Source organism: Rosa chinensis, chromosome 5 (genome assembly GCF_002994745.2).
Source record: "Rosa chinensis cultivar Old Blush chromosome 5, RchiOBHm-V2, whole genome shotgun sequence".
NCBI lineage: Eukaryota > Viridiplantae > Streptophyta > Magnoliopsida > Rosales > Rosaceae > Rosa > Rosa chinensis.
In genome coordinates this window covers 29,005,027-29,024,484 of record NC_037092.1, presented here as the reverse complement: position 1 = coordinate 29,024,484, position 19,458 = coordinate 29,005,027, and the positions used below count along the sequence as shown (strand labels likewise).

The window sequence follows — 19,458 nt, the reverse complement described above, 5'->3', positions numbered from 1 at the left end:
GTTTGAAGCTTGTGGAACTCGTAGAGTTAGATTTAGTTAGTTTAGGTTCTTGTATTGCATTGCACGTTTATTTTGTTATTGATTTTGTTTTTTAGTTTTGTATAGATATGCATTTGAGGGGTAAGGCTCACTACGTCCCCCCTTGACTAGGTGTATATTTTTCTTAAATTAATAAAATTCTCTCGCACGGTCGAGATTCTCTATAATATATATATATATATATATATATATATATATATATATATTTTTTTTTGTTGAAGAAATCCCAGCCCGTCCAAAGTTTCAATCCTGGATCCGCCCCTGGATATACCTGTAGATCGGAGATGGCTAATTTTAATTCCGAAAGTCAGAATCCTTAATCTTCTGCAAGCAAAACCCAGTGGGACAGTCTGCATTTGAAGGCATTCGCTTTCTATGTGAACCTATTTGCATATATATGTCTGATCGCCAGCAATACCTTCAAACTGGGAAAAGAGCCAATGGAGCCATGTTCATATACTTCACCTTTCAGCTAGAGATAATTTGATGATATCATTAGCTTCAGAAACACTGGAGCATTTAAAATGTAAAAGATGATTACGAGAGAATGCCAATGGTACTGTAAAATCTATAAATAGAAGGGGTGAACCTTGGAGTTCTTGTATCTCTTAGCCTTGAGGCCTTCTTTGAATATTTCTAACACAAAAGTATGGAGGTCTTGAGAAGCAGTTCCACATTGATCATTGTCCTAGTATGTTTTGCAGGTGTTATATATCAAGCTAAGGCATACAGTTCTGTGTACTGTACCAACCCAGCAAGCAGATGCTATGGGAAGACTGTTAAGTGCCCATATGAATGCCCAACCAGTTACTCTGAAGACCCGAAAGCCAAAATTTGCTATATCGACTGTGATTCACCCATATGCAAGGCACATTGCAAGCGTAAGATGACATTATTTCGTTGATGCATTCATTTTCTTTTGTTCGCCTATACAAATTGGTATATATTATTGCTCGAAAATGGCTCTTGTGACACTGTCGGCCTTATTGACTGTCAATCTGAAAGTGAATTTTTGTTTAAATATGTCAAGATTATCGATTCGTAAGTGGTACGTAGTTTGAATTTTTTGACATGATATCCTCCGTGAGTGAATCTTATTGTTAGGCTATGTGACTTATCACGTTCTTATATTAGCATTGTCTACCACTATCAGGCGTTCCAAGGAATCCCTTTAATAGCCTTTATGTTTTCAAATGAAAGAGAGCTATGTCTATACTACCAATCCTTAATTACTACAAGGCTATAGCCTATAGGTGGCCAATCCATGAATTAATCATGCTATTACCAGGACTATAGTTTTCTACTTGTTCTTTATTATTATGGTTACAAACTTATTGAAGTGTTTGATAATTTTCAGAGCGCAAACCAAACTGCAATAGCCCTGGATCAGCATGCTATGATCCACGTTTCATCGGTGGTGATGGCATTGTTTTCTATTTCCATGGCAAGAGCAACGAGCAGTTCAGCTTAGTCTCAGACAAAAACCTCCAGATAAATGGCCGCTTCATTGGCCACAGACCAGCCGGCCGTGCTCGTGACTATACCTGGATTCAGGCCCTTGGAGTCCTTCTAAATTCCCAGAGTTTCTCTGTGGAAGCCACCAAAGTGGCTACATGGAACAACCAAATTGACCATCTGAGATTCACTCACAATGGAAATGATGTAGTTTTGGAAGAAGGGTATCTTTCCACTTGGTACTCACCAGAAAAAGATATCAAAGTTGAGAGAATAGCAAGCAAGAACAGTGTGATAGTGTCGCTCAAGGATGTAGCTGAGATTATGATCAATGTTGTACCAGTGACCAAAGAAGATGATAGGATTCACAACTACCAAGTACCTGAAAATGACTGCTTTGCCCATTTGGAAGCCCAGTTCAAGTTCTTTGCTCTGTCCCCAAAAGTTGAGGGAGTTCTTGGAAGGACTTACAGGCCCGATTTTGAGAACCCGGCAAAGCCTGGAGTGGCAATGCCAGTTATTGGGGGTGAAGAGAAGTACAGAACCACATCACTTCTCTCTGCTGATTGTGCTACTTGTGATTTGTTCTCAAAGGAAATTAGTGAGTCCGCGAAAGAAACTTCAGCAATTGTGGACTATGGTACACTAGACTGTACCAGAAGATCCTCAGGAGGGTATGGGATTGTTTGCAAGAAATGAGTGATACCAAAAGTACTTGTCCCCTGCCAAGTGCAAAGTGAATAAGGAAGACCTGGCTAGCTTCTGGGGAATAACTAAATCTTGGCAGTGAATAAAAGCATGCTTAGCTGTTTCTTTAACTCTTCAGTACTAATCAAATTTATGTATTTCCCTAATCTATATATGAAGCCCTATTTCTCTTGTTGTTATATGTGCAAGTTGAGTAGATCATGATTTCCGAGCAGAAAAACTTTATTGAAAAAATTGAAACTAAAGGAACCTAATTAAAAAAAGAGACAAACTAGAGAGGATCATTTCAGTAATTCCCTTAGAACAAAGTACTCATTGATAAAAAGCAAATTCAAGGCTTCTCCGTAGTGGCCTTTGTTCTAGCTCAACAAACTAGACCAAAATTGCTCATTCATGTCAAAGATTATCATATTACATTGCAACAGCCAACAATTTGCTTCTAGGCAGCAGCCCTTAACAAATAGGACTCTAGGCTCCTGATGAAAGCTACAGCAGCTTGGGTTGACCTTGATGGCATGGTAGTATCTTCAACTTCAGACTCATAGGTCACTGTGAAACTAACCAGGATCTCCTGCTCTTGAATTGCAGTAAGTTGGAAACTTCTTTTGTATGAAGAAAACCCATGGTTCAAGTGGCCTCCTTCTATTACTTGCAGCCCAATTTTATGCACAGACTCATCAAGCTCCACATTAATCTTCTCCTTCTGGTAAATTATCTTTGATGCATCTAACATTGTACCAAACACAAACAAAAAGGACATTAATCTTCAACGTTGATCACCCTAAGATAAATTAGAAACCCTTCATATTAAAATATTGCAGGAATGCAAGCTAGAGATACTCACCAGTGCCAAAGCTGAAGAGCAAGACTGTACCGTTGCCGGTACCATCTCCTTCTATGAGTTCCACATTCTTGATCTAATTGGGGGCAATTTTTGGAGCCAGAAATCTCAAATCTTTTGACAAAGCCTTCCACAAGGCTTCAATCCCAACACCAACTTTGGTTTCTGTTTTGATTTCCTTAACCATGGTCCATGGCTCTCAAGTGTGGTTAGTTCTTGGGAGAGGGATGAGGACTGATATAACAGAAGCCATAATTTATACAAATAGTATAGCAGTGGCAACTGGCAAGAGAGCATCTTTTCCATGCACAAGGAGACACAGGTGTGCTAGATGCCATTTTCTTTCTCAAAGGACTTACAGTACTTGGCATGCCTTGTGTAAATGACGTACCGTGCAGATATATTAATGAAGGTATCTATTTCCTCAAAAAAAAAAAAAAAAAAAAACTATCATCTCCGCAAAAAAAAATCTTAAAATAAGGCTTTTCCACACTCGGCCATTGTTTGCCCAGAATAAGCATGTCAAACATAAAATTGAAAGTATCAACCAATTATCGGCAGCACCATTAATTCAAGTTATTCAACATTTAAGATTCTAGGTTCGTGATAAAAGCTAAAGCAGATTGGGTTGCCTTTGATGACATGGTAGCATCCTCAACTTCAGACTCATAGGTGACTGTGAGACTCACCAGTAGGGACTCCTGCTCCTGAATTGCAGCAAGTTGGAAACTTGCTTTGTAGGAAGAAAACCCAATGTTCAAGTGGCCTCCTTCTATCACTTGCAGCCCAATTCCTTGCACGGATTCATCAAGCTCCACAATCTTTTCCTTCTGGTAGTTTATCTTAAATGCATATAAGATCGTCCCCAATAAAAAAGAACAAAACATAAAAAACATCGATAATTTCTTAAGAACGTAAGATCACAAAGTTAAGTCCAAGAAACTCTTCACTGCAAACCAGAAGTACTCACCAGAGGCAAAATTGAAGAGCAAGACTGTAGTCACTGTACCGATGCTGGTACCATCTCCTTCGATGAGTTCCGACTTTTGGAACCACAAATCTGAACTCTTTTGGACAAAGCATTCCAAAAGGGTTCTATCCCAATACCAACTTTGGTTTCGGTTTTAATTTCCTTAACCATCGATCTCAAATGTTGTCAAGTTCTTGGGAGAGGGATGAGGACTGATGTTATTTACAAATACTATAGTTTAGACATGGACGAAGTCGCCCCCGTTTACTTTCTATCTGCACGGTACGTCATTTACACAAGGCATGCCTGTAATTGGCGACGGACATGTGGTAAGGTCTATAATACACAAGAATTAGTTTTTTTTTTCTCGACGAACTTTAACACACACGAATTTTTTTTTCTTTTCTTTGCAGTTCATCTATCATCATTTCAAAGAATTAGGTTTCATTTCGAATTTTGAACTTTCCCTCAAAACTGAGAACTAAACCGTAAATTCTTGTTCTCACTAGCTTATAGGGCAAATGATATGTCACATGTTGGCATGCGTGAACAAGTTTTTTTTTTTTTTTGATCTGGAAAAAAAAAAATTGTCGATGCCTAAATACTATATGGTACAATGATCGGGTATTTTGCAATGTTCTGCAGCAGGAGGTTTTGTCATCAGAGATCAAAAAGAATTTCGCTTGTTGTAGCAACTAAAAGCTTTGGGACTACCAATGTACCATTAGTTGAAGCAATGGCTCTAAGGAACAGTCTTGTACTTGCCAGACAACATGGATATACCAATATACAAGCAGAAGGAGACTCAAAGTTAGTCATTGATGCTGTGAAAGGAATAATACAACCTCCTTGGAGAATCCACAAAATTATTCAGGATATTTGGCTTCTAGCTTCTAGTTTCAATTCCATACTTTTAATCATGTACTTAGAGAAGCCAACTTTGTAGCTGATGCTGTAGCAAATCTAGGACATAGTTCTGTTGACGGTCTGCAATGGACCTCTTGATTTCCAAGGAGTGTTTTAGATGCACTCCACTTTGACGTTGTAAACTCTGGATTCCTAAAGGCTTCCACTTTTAATCATACTCTTTTCGCATAAAAAAAAACCATTGATCAGATATAGGAAAACTATTATTATTTTGACCACTGGGTGTAAATTAATAAGGATATGGAAAATTAGCTGAGATCGATACACATGCAGAAACTTAAATGATGATAAATCTCATTATTGAATATTGGACAAGAGCAACCTTATTGGACAGGAACGATGTTGAACACATCCTATGATTCTAATACAAGTTTCTCAAGGAGTTGAACGAAAGAAAGCACTGGCTGCATTGCTATCTCTCCCATATTAGTTTCTTCTTTTTCAGTATTATATTCCACCTTCATATCAACCAGGGTCTCCTTCTCACTGATTGCACTTAGCTGAAACGTAGTTGTCAATGAAGAAAAATCACGCAGTGTCAGTGCTGGGCCTTCTAACACTTGCAGTGCAAATCGATACTGAGACTCATCTAGTTCCACAATCTTCTCCGTCTGTTGTCTCTTGGATTTTGGATCTGAAATTTTGTAACCAAGAAACTTGCATCATATAAAAAACATAAACCAGCTTGTTCTTAGCCATAGGGCCAAAAAGAGAACGAATTTTGAAAGAAAATTTACGCTTAGACAATTATAAACAGAACATATGAGAATCGGTCGGAGTTCTCACCACGGCCAAGTTTGAAGAGCAGAACAGAATCGAGGCCACCATTTCCCTCAATCACTTCGACACTTTGCACTATATCAGGCATTATCTTTGGCATAACAGAAACTATATCCTTGGCCATAGCTCTCCACAGGGCTTCAACTCCAACACCTACTGTTCTTTGAGCCTTTGTCTCTTTGGCCATGGCTCTCACGAACACAAAAATATCTTTCGGGTGTTTTGTATCACAAGTTCTCAGCTACATTAATAGAGCTCAGTTGTATCCCTTTGTAAGTGTAAGGGTAGTACTTTTATTCATAAAAAAGTTCAGGAGCATATTTTTATACAAGTCCAATAGAGCTCAAGAGCATCTTTGATTCAGAAATTCCAGCAGTACTTAGTGACATTCAGACCAAACAAATATGGTGACCACGTCGTACCAACTGCAATATATCTTAATGCACATGATTGTACGAAAATTGGAAGATGTCACTCGATTGAAGCGCAAGTGCTGCTACAATAGCAAAAGATTAGTTACACATTAGAAAATGCTCGGATTTCTTCCCCAATCAATCCCTTTCAATCAATTAGTTAGCTTTTGGTTTTTAGTTTTTTACCATTTGAAGCTTTGTCGCAAGTTGCTTCCTTCGTTTCTTGCATAAGTCTTTTTGTTTTCTTTTTTGTTCTCTCTTTTTCTGGTTGCTGGTTCAACTATTTGTAGCTTGTTCTCTATTCTCTCTTGACACAGTCGGAAGTAACCTAGGTTTACAAGCAATAAACCTAAAGCAAGAATTCTAGAGTCCACCAGAGATAAATGAGAAACCTCTTAATTTTGATTGATAATATGATAAAAGATAGGTTATGCAGCAGTTTAAGGTTGCTTATATATGAGAAAAGAAAACCTAGGGTGACTAACAATGAAACCTTAAACCCTACGGGTAAAAACAAAATAAATCCAAAACAAACTAGAAAACCGAAAATTCTAAAAAATAGTAAATTGCAGTTTTAAGGCCCTAAACTATCCCGAAAGCCCGAAAAAGCCCACACGTCATGGCAAAGCGACGAGTTTTGTTCCTGGCTTCTTTCATTTTCTGGAAAGGTATAACAATCACGATTCCGACATCGAATGCCAAATTTGCAACAAACCGCGTGGGTTTTCCTTTGGATTGATCAAGCTCTTCTTTGATTCTTCTCACCAACCGTTCTACATCAGTCTCCTCCACCTCCGAAGAACTCGACCCCGAGTTCTCTTCAGGATAAAGAACCTCATTGCCATGAAACTCATGTAGATCAGCAACATTAAAGGTGTTAGAAATTCCCATTGAATCAAGAAGTGCAACAACATAAGCATTGTCGTTTATCTTCTTCAGCACCTTAAAAGGACCATATTTTCTTGGCTTCAGCTTGTTGTAGGTACCAACAAAAAGCCTCTCCTTCCTCAGAAACACCATCACGTCATCGCCCTCTTGGAACACTTTAACTCATCGATGCTTGTCAGCTGCAGCTTTAGACTTAGCATTAGTTTCTTCCAACTTGGCCTTAACTTCTTCTCTAACAGCCTGCACATCTCTAGCCATACCCTCAGTATCAACACTAACACCAGAAACCTTAGGAAGCTTCACCAAATCAACTCACATGTCGAGGAACAGTAGTATAAACTAATGAGAATGGTGACTTCCCTGTTGCAATATGCACAACACTGTTATAAGCAAACTCCACTTGTGGTAAAGCATAATCCCACTGTTTGGGCCTATCTCCGCAAACACTCCTGACCATGTTACCCAAAGTTCTGTTAGCAACCTTTGTCTGCCCATCAGTTTGAGGATGAGCTGTGCTGCTATGATTCAAAGCTGTGCCAAACATCTTCCACAAAGTAATCTATAAGTGACTAAGAAACTTCGTGTCTCTATCAAAAGTAATGGACTTGGGTACTCCATGCAAACGAACCACCTCCCTGAAAAACAGTTTGGCTATATTGGAAGCATCAGCAGTAGTCCTACAAGCTATAAAGTGCACCATCTTGGAGAAACTGTCAACTACCACAAACACAGAATCCACACCCCTTTGGGCTCGCGGTAACCCCAACACAAAATCCATAGCAAGATCTTGCCAAATATCATCAAGAACAGGTAAAGGTAAATAAAGACCAGTATTTTGGGACTGACCCTTAGAAACCTGGCAGGTGTAGCACTTCCTTACAATACCTCCTATATCCTTCTTCAGCTGTGGCTAGAAATACCTTTCCTCAAGGCTAGCAATAGTTTTGTCTCGGCCCAAGTGTCCACTCAAACCCCCTCCATGCAGATCTTTGATAAGTTTCTCCCTCAATGATGAGCTAGGAATAAATAACCATCATTCACATAGAAATCTGCAATTGCATGATTGCTACTGCACTTGACCCAAATCTCCTTAAAATTAACACCTTCCTCGTACAATTCTTTCAAGAAATCAAAACCCACAATCTCCTGAGCTAAAGTGACTAGGAAGGAAGCCCTCCTACCCTCCTACTCAAAGCATCTGCCACCCTATTAAGAGTATCAAATTTATGCTGAATCACAAAAGGAAATTTCTGCATAAAACTCACCCACCTTGCATGCATCTTGTTCACAATTTTCTGACTGTTAAAGTACTTCAAGGCCTGATGATCAATAAACAATACAAACTCTCTCTGAATTAGGTAGTGTTCCCATTGCTTCAATGCCCGGAACACTGCATAAAATTCCTGATCATAAGTACTCCACTTTTGACGAGCTTCACTCAACTTTTCACTAAAGAATGCTACTGGCCTTTTCTCTTGTGACAACATAACACCTACTCCCACGCCACTAGCATCACATTCAACTTCAAACACCTTGTTGAAATTGGGAAGAGCAAGAACTGGTGCAGTACAAAGTTTCTCCTTGATTAAAGCAAAGCTCTTTTCTTGTTCTTCTCCCCACTGGAATTTGCCTTTCTTCAAACATTCAGTAATAGGAGCAGTAATGGTACTGAAATCTCTTACAAATCTCCTGTAGAAAGTAACCAAACCATGGAAGCTCCGCACCTCAGAAACTGTTTTTGGAGCTAGCCATTCTCTTATAGTTCCTATCTTCTCTTTGTCAACTTGAATGCCTTTTTCTCAAACCACAAAACCCAGAAACAACAGCTTGCTAATACAGAAAGTACACTTTTTCAGGTTAATGTACAATTTATTTTCTTGTAAAGCTCCTAATACCTGCCTCAAATGTACCAGATGTTCTTCTTTGGTCCTGCTATATATCAATATATCATCAAAATACACCACGATAAAATAACCAATAAAAGGACGAAGAACCTGGTTCATAAGCCTCATAAAGGTGCTAGGTGCATTAGATAACCCGAATGGCATCACCATCCACTCATATAACACATCCTTACTCTTAAAGGTTGTCTTCCACTTAGCCCCTGGCTTGATTCGAATTTGGTAGTAACCACTTCGAAGATCTATCTTTGTAAACACCTTGGAACCCTCTAACTCATCAAGCATGTCCTCTGAACGAGGAATAGGAAACCTGTACTTCACAGTTGTCTTATTTATGGCCCTGCTATCAACACACATCCGTCATTGACTGCCCTTCTTAGGAACAAGGAGGACTAGAACTGCACAAGGACTCATAATTTCACGAATGAACCCTTTCTTCAGCAAGTCTTCAATCTGCTCCCTCAAAATCTCATTCTCCTTAGGACTCATGCGGTAATGGGGCAGATTAGCTCCAGGAATCAAATCAATCTGATGCTGAATGTCCCTCATAGGTGGTAACTCGTTGGGCAGCTCATCTGAAATCAACTCCTCAAACTCTCCCAACATATTCTGCACTTCCTTAGGGATCACCATATCTTCCTTTTTTGCAGTCAACAACCCTTTAATCACCACTGGACAAATAACTTTAGATTCTTTAAAGACTTCCTCCATCTCGAATTCACTGCTAGACAGGGTCAGAAAACTCCCCCCTTTCTTTACACCAGACTTCTCAAACTGATAAACAGGAGCCATGGCAATTTTATGACTATTCCACATAAACATCGTCATATTATCTCTGCCTTTATAAGTCACATTCACATCATGTTGCCAAGGTCGCTCAAATAAAATATGATAAGCATCCATATCAATAATATCACACATAACTTCATCTTTATAATGCTTACCAATGAATATTGGTACCTTGCAGGACTCAGCAACTCAAACTTGTGGACCTTTCTTGACCCACCCCAGAGAATAAGGTGCCTCATGAGGCTATGTAGGTAACTGGAAATACTCCACCAACTTTTTGGCTACAAAATTTTCGCAGCTCCCATTATCCACAATCAGATTGCGCACTTTGTTATTAATGGAACAAAGTGACTTGAAAATATTACGTCACTACCCATCTTCCTTAGGAGATAATAAGATCCTCTGCAACACAATATTAACCTTTTCAAGAGACTCCTCCACTGCAAACTCAACCCCTTCATATTCATCACCTCTTCCAACTTCTTCATCATAATCATCCATAAGGGTAGTTTGTCTCTTCTCAGGACACACATTAGACCTATGTCCAGGCTTGTTGCATCTATAGCATATTTCTGTTGTAGGCCTCGCATAAGGATTATTAGGCTTCTGATTTGGGACACTATTTTGAGCACCACTAGAACTGCTAGAACCGCTAGTCCCTTTAAAAGGAGGATTGGAAACCCTAGGAGCACTCTCTATATTCTGCTGTATGGCTTTACCCTTGCCAACTAAGGAGTTCACCAACTCTGTGCTCCTTTGATAGGTATACCTCTGAAAAGAAGAAGCTCGTGAAGGCTTCTCTAATAATTCTGCTTTCAATGCTAGGCTTGAAGCTTCTATCACAGTCCACACAGTTTGCAACCCAATTTTCTCCTGAATGGCTGGCTTCAGCCCACTGATATAGCGAGACACCTTCTGACTTTCAGTTTCTCCTAGTTCATTACGCTCTGAATAGCGTAAGAACTCAGCAGTGTACTCAGCCACAGTCCTAGTGCCTTGGACACAATCAATATACAACCTGTACATAAACTGCTCATAATCATCTGATAAGAACCTTTCCATCATCAGCTGTTTCATTCTTTTCCATGTTTTAATGCCCTACTTCCTCTGCTTCTTTCGAGTATTCTGCAATTTATCCCACCAAACTGTAGCAGTACTTTTCAATCGCCAGGCAACATGCTTAACCTGCTTGTGTTTAGTCACCTCCATAATCTCAAAGAATCTATCCACCTGAAGCTGCCAATCCAGATAATCTTCCACACCCAAGTGGCCAAGTTGCCCAAAAAGAAAGGAATTTCAGCCTTAACTTTGTAATCCTGGTCAGCTTGTCCTTGTTGTTCACGTTGCACAGTTTTTTTTTTCAGAATCAGATTCTGAATTATTATCAACAACTTCACCACATGGAGCCCCAGCTCGCTAGCCTCCTTCCCCGCCTCTATTCCGATTGTTATTGTTGTTGCAGTTATTGTTATTGTTATTATTTCTCTCTCCCAACAATCCACGAATTTCTCCAATCTGAGTATTCATGGTGTTGAAGGTAGCGGTAAATGCTGCGGTAAGAGAAGCGGTAAGAGCATCAAGATCTGCTCTTGTAACATCACCCATTGCTACTAAGGTAAATAGGAGAGACAGGAAAGACCTGCTCTGATACCACCTGACGCAGTCAGAAGTAACTTAGGTTTACAAGTAATAAACCTAAAACAAGAATTCTGGAGTCCACTGGAGATAAATGAGAAAACTCTCAATTTTGATTGATAATATTATAAAAGATAGGTTCTGCAGCCATTTAAGGTTGCTTATATATGAGAAAAGAAACCCTAGGCGACTAACAATGAAACTCTAAAGCCCACGGGTAAAAATAAAACAAACTAGAAAACCGAAAATTTTGAAACATAGTAAATTGCAGTTTTGAGGCCCTAAACGACCCCGAAAGCTCGAAAAAAACCCACACATTGTGGCGATGTGATGAGTTTTGTTCCTGGCGTTGTTCCATTTCCGGAAAGGTATAGCAATCATGATTTGGACACCGAATGCCAAATTTGCAGCAAACCGGGTTTTCCTTTATTTTTTGTGCAATCTTAGTTTTGTTTGAAGTAATTACTTTATCTAGGACATTGTTACAAGTTTGTCAACAACTTTATCGTTAATTTTGTAATTTTGATTTAATTATATGTAAATAGTGTAAAAGTTGTTCCTTTGTTGTTAAAACTAATGTATGGTAAACATCACAATACCATAAATTGATGATCCCATTTTTAAATACTATTTAGATAGCTGATACTAAATAATGGCTGATGAAAGTTTCCGACTTACCTGATTTTCCTTGTAGGTCTAAAGTTCGAATGCCCTCTCCCAACTATAAAGTATGTATTGTTAATAAGCACTACTAGTTTCACATTGCTTCAGAGTCAAGACGAGCTAATACCATAGAAAGTAGAAAAAGTAGGTTATCCGATCTGTTTTTATGCGCTGATTTTACCAGATTGAGATTATGCCATAATTGTTCCAAATCCATCTATTATTAAACATCTGTTCTTTTGCTAGCTAGTACTCCATCAATGAAGTATTCGAGATTAATGGGGCAAGTTGCAAGAAGGCCAGATGTGCTGAGAAGAATGATAAAGAACATAAAAGGCAGACAATTAATACGCATCCTTCACATGCCTTCAGCTGTAACCCCGGCCCGACCCATTCAATTCTTTGCTTGATTATAAATCATTATATCAAAGTCATACCAACAACAGCTAATCACTATCACGAGCCTCAAAGCATTGACCAAGATTTTCCCATGCATCCCGCAAAGGACTGGAGAGAGATCCTAGTCATCCTACGTATAGCCCATGTTCTTTCCAGATTCAGAATGTATTTAGAAAAAAAGATAATGCCAAAACTCCCACTTGTTAGACTCTATAAAAAGATCTACACGAAAGAGATAGGTTCAGTGAGCATTGAAGAAACAAAAGATGGAGTTCTTAGCAGGTAGCTACAAAACCTTGTTGATCATTCTGCTATTCTTTGTTTCTGCCATACTACAAAGTCGAGCAGAAACTAAAGTTTGCTTCAGCAAGGGCAGTCCATGTTTTCTCAAGAAGATACAGTGCCCTGCACAATGCCCATCCTCTTCACCAACCGACCCAAAAGTAACCAAGGTGTGCGTTGTCAACTGTAACTCCCCCATATGCAAAGCTGAGTGCAAAAGTAAGAACATCGAACTTTACTCCATATTTTTCCATTTCCGCCTGCAAATTTTGTTCACTAAATAATGCAACATTTTTTTATTAATTTGAAATTACATTCACTTATAATCTTGTCATATCTACAAGCAGAGAAATACTGACATTAATTAATGGGTAAAGCTATGGTATATTAACATTTCTCATACATCAACTATTTTTTCTACTTTAGGGACTCATGTTACCATTTTTAGGACTAATATTACTATTTTGAGAACTCATATGGTAAACTAAGAAAATTTACCACTTTAAGGACTCATGTTACCACTTTGAGGACTAATATTACTATTTTGAAGACTCATGTGGTAACTAAGAAAATTTACCACTTTAAATACTCATGTTACCACTTTGAGGACTAATATTACTATTTTGAGGACTCATTTTACCACTTTTAACGCAATTGTATGCATGTCATATGTTAACACATTGTAGAATTTTCCTTAATATATCAGTTGGTGAATACACATGGTGAGCCTAGTATCATTGTAAAACCATTCCTGACAAGTTACAATGTCTCTTTTTTGTTGTTGGTTATAATAGATCGCAAACCTAATTGCAATGGTCCTGGATCAGCATGCCTGGACCCTCGCTTCATCGGTGGAGATGGCATTGTCTTTTACTTCCACGGCAAGAAAAACGAGCATTTCACCTTGGTTTCCGATCCAAACCTCCAAATCAATGCCCGGTTCATTGGTCTCCGCCCTGAAGGAAGAACCAGGGACTATACATGGATTCAAGCCCTTGGACTTCTCTTTAACTCTAACAGCTTCACACTTGAGGCCACCCCATCAGCAACATGGGATGATGAAGTTGACCACTTGAAATTCTCTTATAATGGTGAGGAGCTAATCATCCCAGGATCAGATCTCTCCGTTTGGCAATCTCAGGAATCTTCTATTAGAGTGGAAAGAACATCAACCAAGAACAGTGTCCTAGTCACTCTCCCAGAAGTTGCTGAAATTTCAGTAAATGTGGTGCCTGTGACAAAGGAAGATGATAAGATCCACAATTATCAGATACCATCAGATGACTGTTTTGCTCACCTTGAAGTGCAGTTCAGATTCTATGGCCTGTCTTCAAATGTTGAAGGAGTTCTTGGGAGGACTTACCAGCCAGATTTCAAGAACCCAGCAAAGCCAGGAGTAGCCATGCCGGTAGTTGGAGGTGAACACAAGTACAAAACAACGTCACTTGTTTCTGCCGATTGCATGGCTTGTGTGTTCACTCAGGCCGGTAATCAAAAGGATTCAAGGGTGATGGACTACAGCAAGCTGGACTGCACCGGCAATACCTTCAGTGGGAACGGAATTGTTTGCAGGAAATAATGGATTTTTTTTATTGTTAATAAGGTTGGAGAATCATTTATCTTGGTTGTGAAGTATATATATACTTGCAGAATAAAATCATTAAATAATGTACTCCTACAGTTGTCTCTTTTCAAATCGAATGTGCTGTAAGAAATGACTACAAGTTGGCAGAAAAGCAAAATCCAATTTCAATTTTGTCCAGTCTCTCCGTAAAGGCCGTGTCACAATATGTTCTTCGCATCTTGGTGTTATTGTTAAAAGGATTAATTTCAGTTTAACCCCTTAAGGTTTGGGGGTATCATCATTTCACCCCCTCTATTTTCAATTTTGAATTTTTACCCCCTAAACTTTTCAATTTCAATCAGTCTTGTCCAATTTTTACTGTTCCGTCCAAATTGGACGTTAAGTTTGACTTTTGAGGGCTAAAATGGTCATTTCAACATTAAAAAATTAAAAAAAATTAAAAAAAAATTAAATTTTTTTTTTCTGTTTTTAAGTTTTTTATATTTATATTTTATTTTATTTTATTTTTTTGTCTTCAACCTATACACCACAAATTATAATAGGTTTATAAAAACAAAAAAATATTCTAGGTGGTTGAAAGCCGCTAACTGGTCTACGATATTTGTAATATATCTCCGATAAAATGAAGAATTTTAGAATATATCCCCAATAAAGTGAAGAAATATCTGTAAAAAATAATTTTACACTTATCTGTAAATAAATATCTGTATATCCCCAATAAAGTGAAGAAATATCTGTGTAAAATCATTTTTGGTCTGCGATATTTATGATATATATCCAATATTTATCTATAAAAAATGATTTTACACAGATATTTCTTCACTTTATTGGGGATATACAGATATTTATTTACAGATAAGTGTAAAATTATTTTTTACAGATATTTCTTCACTTTATTGGGGATATATCCTAAAATTCTTCAATTTATTGGATATATATCACAAATATCGTAGACCAAAAATGATTTTACATAGATATTTCTTTACTTTATTGGGGATATACAAATATTTATTTACAGATAAAGTGTAAAATTATTTTTTACAAATATTTGGGATATATCCTAAATTCTTCACTTTATCGGAGATATGTCACAAATATCGTAGACCAGCGAGCGGCTTTCAACTACCTAGAGTATTTTTTTGTTTTTATAAACCTATTATAACTTGTGGTGTATAGGTTGGAGACAAGAAAAAAAAAATGAAGAAACGGAACAAAAAAAAAAAAAAACTAAGAAACAGAAAAAAATTAAAATTAAAATAAAAAACAGAATTTTTTTTTAAATTTTAATTTTTTAATTTTTATGTTGAAATGACCATTTTAGCCCTCAAAAGTCAAACTTAACGTCCAATTTGGACGGAACAGTAAAAATTGGACAAGACTGATTGAAATTGAAAAGTTTAGGAGGTAAAAATTCAAAATTGAAAGTAGAGGATTGAAAGTAGAGGGGGTGAAATTTCACCCCCAAAACCTTAGGGGGGTAAACTGAAATTAATCCAAAGCTCTAATAAGGCCCCAGCTAGAGGTGCATCTGAAAACCGAATATAATTCTTCAATCAGTACATTGGATGAAGATCGATGGTAAAGTCACGGTGTTGGTTTGTTTTTTATTCTTATAGAAAAACTCCATCTCGTGGACTTTAGACTAGGATTGAACATAAGGTATGCCTGAACTTGCGGAACAATGAAATATTGAATGGATTTTTAATGAAATTTCTAGCTTTTTGACTTTGATAAATCATTAAAGAAAATATGTTAGAGATTTCAGTATTTTGTCAATTGGAATAATTTCTAAAGATCCATTACCAATGCGAAGCGATGGTGCTTGGTAAACTAAGCCATCTAAGAGAGTCGCACAGATTTAACTCTCTCAATGCTTGACATTGGTGAGAGGCAAGAGAGGTAGAAGGGGTGAACGGAGCTTTGCCGGAACTGTTAGTTGTTGCAGGTATAAAGAAAATAATCACAAGTCAATATTAAAATATGGTTTCTCTAAACATAAACTCTGTAATCATCTCACGATTGAAAATCAAGGTATAATATTGTACCTTTGGTGAATCAATGATTCAATCAATAATTCATAATTATAATGGTCCTAGCATCATCTTCATCTTGACCTTCTGACGTCTCAAAGTTTTTTTGCATTTTCTGTTATTGACTAGAAAATGGGTGGTGATTACAGATTTTTGTGATCAAATTATCAGGTGTCAAGTTCGTTTTATAGGCGTTGAGACAATTCTAGAACAAGCTGTTTTGAAAAATACAATGGGTTTATCTTTTTTTTCTTGTAAGGAATAGATAATTTCATTACTTATTCATGGTCAGAAGGCACGTACATCATATGCTATTTTACACCAAATAAAACCTAGCTAGATGGCCTAAGCTACCAAGCAAATGACAGGTAACCCTTATTGTAAACAAAATGAGCACAATTTTTATATCTAGCCATATGAACACAAATCCAACAGTACTTAAATCCTTGCTAAGGTAACTTTAATCGCCTAGAGACCTCAATTGGCGTACAACTAGATAAGCTAAACTTAAATAGCAAAAGACTAGAATCCAAATGCTAGGTACCGAGAAACAGAAAGCTTAGAGCTTCCCTTTGCCCTTGTCTATAGGGCTACCCTTCTGAACAGCATCAGCAGTAGGGTAAGTGAGACACAAAGGAACCACACCCACCTTCTTTTGAACCAATCGACCACCCAAGTGCGAACATTGAAAGCAGATGGGTCAACAAGTCGGCATGTCAAAGGTTTCGCGAGGAGAAAAGCTTGGGAAGAACGATGAATAGGGCCACCCCCAATCTTGCTAAGATCAGGAGCACCATCACCCTCTGCTAAAGGAAGGGATGCAGCAAAACTCACGGTCACAGCTTCAATTGAAGCCATAGGATCGAAGAGAATAAGCGAAGAAGCTAGTGTGCAGTCTTGGTGGCTATAACTAGGGTTGAGAGAAAAAAGCTCTCCTACATACAATGGGTTTATCTAAACAAAAATATTGTTTACTAATTTCAAATCTGTCTGATATTCGGTCCACCATTTTTTCCCACGTATGAATATAAATCTATTTAGCAAGTACACAAATTTGGTCTAGGCTGTTTCAGTGGTGCTTAGGGAAACAAAATATAATATTTGAAGAAATTGTGATCTTTATGACACAGTCAAATTTCTTTTTTTTGTTAAAAAAAATTACTTTATAGAAAGAATTAATTCCAAATTCGAGAGGCTATTTCAATTCCCAGTGCTTTGCGGTGCGGTTCGAGATAGTGGCTCTCTGTGTTCGAGTGCTATAGGGAAATTCATGAAGGTTTGATGTCATGGTGGTTGTTGTAGCCTATGATGGTGTTTCAAATCCTACTTCAATCAACCTTAATAACTTTAGATTGGATGCAACTGCACCATTTTCACCGGCCGTAACAATTGAGAAAGTGGGTGAAAAACACATCGTCCATGGCTATCACAGTTGATAGATTTAGAGTGGTACGCATATCATCCATATTTTAGGTCCAAGTTGATCGTGCTATTGATTGGATTGTTTGGTCGAAAAGATCTTTCAAGCTAGAGCTTATCACGGAAAACGAAAAGAGTGCGTTTAGAAAACCCTCATGGTGGATGCTTGTGGTAACGATTACGAACGGTGGCTCTGGTCAGCCACATAGTAGATCCATGATAGGTTTCGACTCTTGCAGTTTCCAGGATTTTGCTTCCCTTAAAATCGAATGGATCAAAGGTGATGCATGAGTAACTGATAAGTTCGGTTTGAAGTTATAGACTCCGAGGGTTTTCCAAAAGCAGATCCAAAAACCTTCGGATGAATCCCTTGACAAACTAAAGGTTCTTAAACATACCCAATGGTCAGTCCCAATCACCTGGTCAGCAACTGACCAGAGATCATTTGCTCACTTACCGTCCGATTGAAATCGGACGGTTGACAGATATCTGAATTTTGGGGGAGGAGATTTGTCAACCGTCCGATTGAAATCGGACGGTAAGTGAGCAAATGATCCCTGGTCAGTTGCTGACCAGGTGATCGGGATCGACCCAATGGTTGTTGTCATCTCTTCTGCCCTTAAGGCAGTAATGTCGATTCCAGTCGCAGGAGAATAATGTTGTATCGAACCCAACTATTCATTTTGGAGTCGAATAATTTATTATAGGCGTTTATGATCAGTCAAGAGTTTAGAACATCCTTACCATGGATGCTTAATTGTGGGCAATCTAGTGACTGTGGCTCTAGTCATCCACGTAGTAGCTTTGTGGGGTTTTGTCTCTGGTTTCCAGGATTTTACTTCACCTAGAATTGAATGGACCAAAATTGGTGCATGAGAAATAAAGGGAGTATTTCTAATGAGAACTAGCTGAGGATTTTCAAATCAACAGTTTAGGAGATTTACTTTTCGATTATATTACGGCAAATCAACCGTTAAATATTTATGTATGCATGAGTAGATCACTTCTGAAACTTTTCTGCCAGATTGCTAATCGTTAAGGTATTGAATTAAATCTTAACAATTTTCAATTTGGATGAAAAATTACATAAATGATCTACACATAAATATATAAACATCTAACGGTTGATTTGCATAAATGTGATCGAAAAGTGAGTCTAACAAAAAAGTTCTCAACTAGTCTTCATTTTAGTGGTCTTAATTAGAAGGGCTCCCGAGTAATAAATAACTTCGTTTTGTTTTAGAAAAACCGAAATTGGGAGAGAATTGAGTTGTATTTTCATTGATAATAAGGGTCTCTTTATATAGAGGATTACAAGCAAAGAATATCAGTCTTACAAGGAAATTGAATCATACAATGATTGAAATATCTCTGTAGATATCGGTAAGACTAACCCTATTACAACTCAGACAAGTAATCAGAGTTTGGACCAGACACACAAACTAGGTGTCCTTAAACATTCCCCTTGTGTCGCTCAAACGTGGTGCTCCTCTTGTTGCCTCGTCAAAAACCTTGCCGAGTAATAAAAACCCAGTGGGACAAAACTAACCACGATTGAAGAAGAAAAATAGTACAACACAACCTTCACATTTCGAGATCATACATGTAGACATCTCTCCCTGATGACTGTGGTCATGGGAGTTTGGATAACTTTCGCAAACGATGCTACCAACATGTTTCTCAAAAGGTGGATTTAGGCAATGACTTAGTAAACAAGTCTGCCATATTGTCGTT

General features: G+C 37.9%; 3 protein-coding genes and 1 long non-coding RNA gene across 5 annotated transcripts; 2 read left to right on the top strand and 2 right to left on the bottom strand.

Annotated features, from left to right (window-relative positions):
- The first annotated feature begins 688 nt into the window (after positions 1–688).
- Positions 689–2,193, top strand: LOC112168314. Its single transcript, XM_040505619.1, has 2 exons — positions 689–920; positions 1,397–2,193. Exons 1-2 carry the CDS (start codon positions 689–691, stop codon positions 2,191–2,193), a joined length of 1,029 nt encoding a protein of 342 aa, XP_040361553.1.
- Positions 2,194–2,548: 355 nt separating this feature from the next.
- Positions 2,549–4,222, bottom strand: LOC112167555. 2 transcript variants are annotated; one of them, XR_002923836.2, is made up of 4 exons: positions 4,014–4,222; positions 3,733–3,885; positions 3,047–3,459; positions 2,549–2,928 (listed from the first exon to the last, which is right to left on the bottom strand). It is a non-coding gene; the product is annotated as an uncharacterized LOC112167555 (long non-coding RNA). The 2 variants fall into 2 exon arrangements; XR_002923835.2 differs by lacking the exon at positions 4,014–4,222 and having other exon boundaries at positions 3,733–3,987.
- Positions 4,223–5,183: 961 nt separating this feature from the next.
- LOC112167310 (phytohormone-binding protein) lies at positions 5,184–5,967 on the bottom strand. The gene is made up of 2 exons (XM_024304313.2): positions 5,727–5,967; positions 5,184–5,574 (listed from the first exon to the last, which is right to left on the bottom strand). The coding sequence occupies exons 1-2, from the start codon at positions 5,905–5,907 to the stop codon at positions 5,294–5,296; spliced, it is 462 nt and encodes a 153-aa protein (XP_024160081.1). The 5' UTR covers positions 5,908–5,967; the 3' UTR covers positions 5,184–5,293.
- Positions 5,968–12,636: 6,669 nt separating this feature from the next.
- LOC112167585 lies at positions 12,637–14,446 on the top strand. Its single transcript, XM_024304627.2, has 2 exons — positions 12,637–12,909; positions 13,485–14,446. The coding sequence occupies exons 1-2, from the start codon at positions 12,675–12,677 to the stop codon at positions 14,267–14,269; spliced, it is 1,020 nt and encodes a 339-aa protein (XP_024160395.1). The 5' UTR covers positions 12,637–12,674; the 3' UTR covers positions 14,270–14,446.
- The last annotated feature ends 5,012 nt before the right edge of the window (positions 14,447–19,458 follow it).